Genomic DNA, 2,867 nt, shown 5'->3' with positions numbered 1-2,867 from the left:
CTTTACACAAATCTTCTTTGCTCAAAATCCACGTATACCATCCTTTGTCTACACCGTATCCGGTCAAAAATCTTTCCATAGGAGTTACTAAAAATATATGCAATACAACTTTATGACAGGTAAACACGTTTTTAACGCCGTTTATGAACATGACATATATGTATATTGACAAAGTTGTACCAATACTTTTATCCCAATGATCGAGATTAGAACATAGAAGTGCCGCTGTACAATTTCCAATGTTTTGAATATTTAAACGGTGGTCGTCTATACTAATTGTCAAGTTGAAAATGTTACGTACGATCATGCGAAACCTTTAGAATGCTAGATAACAAAACACTTCCGGCTCTGGCCATAACCAATGCAGATCCTGTCCATAGCCACGTCGGTTACCAAGATTCTACCTGTTAGATCGTTTTAGAAATCGTACAGCGGTAGTCGAATGCAAATATAGCTTGTGTCAAAATCTTAAAAGACACGTTTGTTAATCAGAAATCAAATATTAATACTGATATTTGTTCAGTGAAACCTCTGTTCAAGACGGTTATTAAAATCTTTGTGGGAAATGCTACATTTTTTCGTAAATTTCAAATGATGCATTTTCTACAGTCTTTTAAATAATGGTATCTTTTGCCAGCGGATTATTTCCTTGTTGATACGACTAAAAAGAGGACTACAATAGACCTGTATAGCTCACCACAAGTGATTCCTTTCGAGCTCTCAAAACATGCGGGCCTTAACCCGTTCACTTCCGGGCAAGTCGTGCACATGCGCGATATTTGTTTAACTTTCGGTTTTGTTTTCTCACACTCCCTCGACCTTTGGTAATATCATTGTTGAAGTGTCAAACAACTTGCATCCAAATGGGACGCCGTGTTACTCGGCGTTTCATTCGAATACAAGTTGTTTGAATATACATATAACGATATTCGGAGTACGGCAGTGAACGGGTTAAGGTTCATTATAACAGATTGTGTGTTGTTATTTTGAACTAAATACGTAAACCTAAATCAAGTAATATTATTAATAAACCAAATAAGGGTGTCTATTTAAGCTTACCTCCGTCTGCCATCCTCATTTCAGCAAGTTTTTCGACTCTATCTAGAGAAAACAGGTTTAGCCAATTCTCGTGTATTTTCATAAAAAAAGCTTTGGCTTGTTCGTCAAACACGTGTCTGGCATGGGATGGTGGTTTTAAATCTGTCATAAAATGATTCAGGTGCTGTTTTTCTGGAGATATCTTTACTTTCGACGTCAGATTGGAATACAGCTGACTTGCCTCCGTACCCCAACATACGACAAACAGTGGGCCTCGTACGTGGAAGTTACCCCCGAGTACTTCGGCTAACAAATTTTGTAGAAACTCATACCACATTGTTTGATGAGTCTCCTGGTCAGCTGGATTTGTGTAGGTCAGTGCTGCATTCAACAGCAGGACGCCTTTCTTTGCCCAAGTGATGTGGCAGGCAGACGTTTCCTCCTCAGCTGGGGATGTCGGTGACGTTAGAACATCGTGAAGTTTTCTCATAGCCGCGAGATGTTTGTACTCAGGACGTTCTGGGTCACACGGAGGCAGCACGGTACCCTCGGGATATGAAAAAGCCAAGCCAGTAGCAAATTTTCTATAAGGAATAGGATCTTGGCCGATGAGTATAGTCTTGACCTTTGACATTGGGCAGTATTTAAAAGCAGCGAGGACTTTATTTCTTTCTGGGATGACATCGTCCAATTGATCTAGCTTGTTTATGCTGTGGGCAAGGGCCGTCCATATCGCCTCATTTCCCATAATGGTGTCTTGCCATCCTATTTCGACTGAGTTATCATCTAGAAAGGTTCGAACTCTTCTCCTTTTCAGATCTATTCAGGTAGATAAAATAACAACATAATCACGAAATTAAATTGTACATAAAGGTTTATATGCCTGAGTAATATGAACAGGTAAAACTTATGAGGTTTTGTCAATGTTCGTAAATCGATTAGAATAGTATCAATTGTTAAATGACTGCTACACCCCCACTAACTTTGAACTCAGATATGCAGAGCTAACTTTACCAAGTACATGCTTTTCTACCGGTATCTGAAAACAACAGCGCTAAATTCTTATTTGTGACTGCAATCATGTACATTTGTCATTTTGAAATTTCATTTGTAAAATATCGAAAAGTTAGCGCATTAAATGACGAGATGGTACATCCAGAAAGTACCTGCTAGCTTGACATTAGTAAAACGAACGTCTGCTAGGACTGCATTCAACAGATATGTATAGGGGGGTTCCCTAAAATTGGAAATGCATTATTAATTTACTTTCTTGTAAACAATGCATACAATGTAAGTATCTATCATGGAGAATTACGATGGTTTAAGTTAAAAAATTGTTGTCAATTTATCAACACTTGCGAATTATAATGGCCAAACTTATTTTTTGCTCGGAAAGCATTTAATATTCTACATCGACACTAGAAAGACGAGACCAATATTTATAAAAGCTATATAGGCGGTGTCTGCGTAGAAGTACCTAAATTACAACAAATGTTCCCCAGTGCCATATGCCCCGACAAGGTTGTGATATTTTGTAATATTTTGCAGCTATTAATCGTTTTGAATGTATTATAAATTGTTATAAGTTGTTTTTTAACAACAACGTTATTTAACATATAAATCTATATAGACTAACTGTTCAGTGTTTGTTTTAGTGTGAATTTGAGAATTAAAGACGCTGTTCTGTGATAATATTGGACCATTAATGGACCATGGTAGAAAGGGTCGTGAACTGACCACCTTGTCAAAAGATGCAGTCGTACTAATGCACCGAAACAGGAAAACAGTTGGCGACATTTAAATTTATTTAATATTCCGAAGACAACAAT

General features: G+C 37.5%; 1 protein-coding gene across 1 annotated transcript; it reads right to left on the bottom strand.

Annotated features, from left to right (window-relative positions):
• Positions 1 to 1,045: 1,045 nt before the first annotated feature.
• On the bottom strand, positions 1,046 to 1,786 carry LOC128241078 (uracil-DNA glycosylase-like). Its single transcript, XM_052958062.1, has one exon. It carries the CDS (start codon positions 1,784 to 1,786, stop codon positions 1,046 to 1,048), a length of 741 nt encoding a protein of 246 aa, XP_052814022.1.
• Between the last annotated feature and the right edge of the window lie 1,081 nt (positions 1,787 to 2,867).

Source organism: Mya arenaria, chromosome 7 (assembly GCF_026914265.1).
Source record: "Mya arenaria isolate MELC-2E11 chromosome 7, ASM2691426v1".
NCBI classification, from domain to species: Eukaryota; Metazoa; Mollusca; class Bivalvia; order Myida; family Myidae; genus Mya; species Mya arenaria.
Note: the sequence above shows the minus strand (reverse complement) of the source record. Positions and strands in the feature narration are given on the sequence as shown.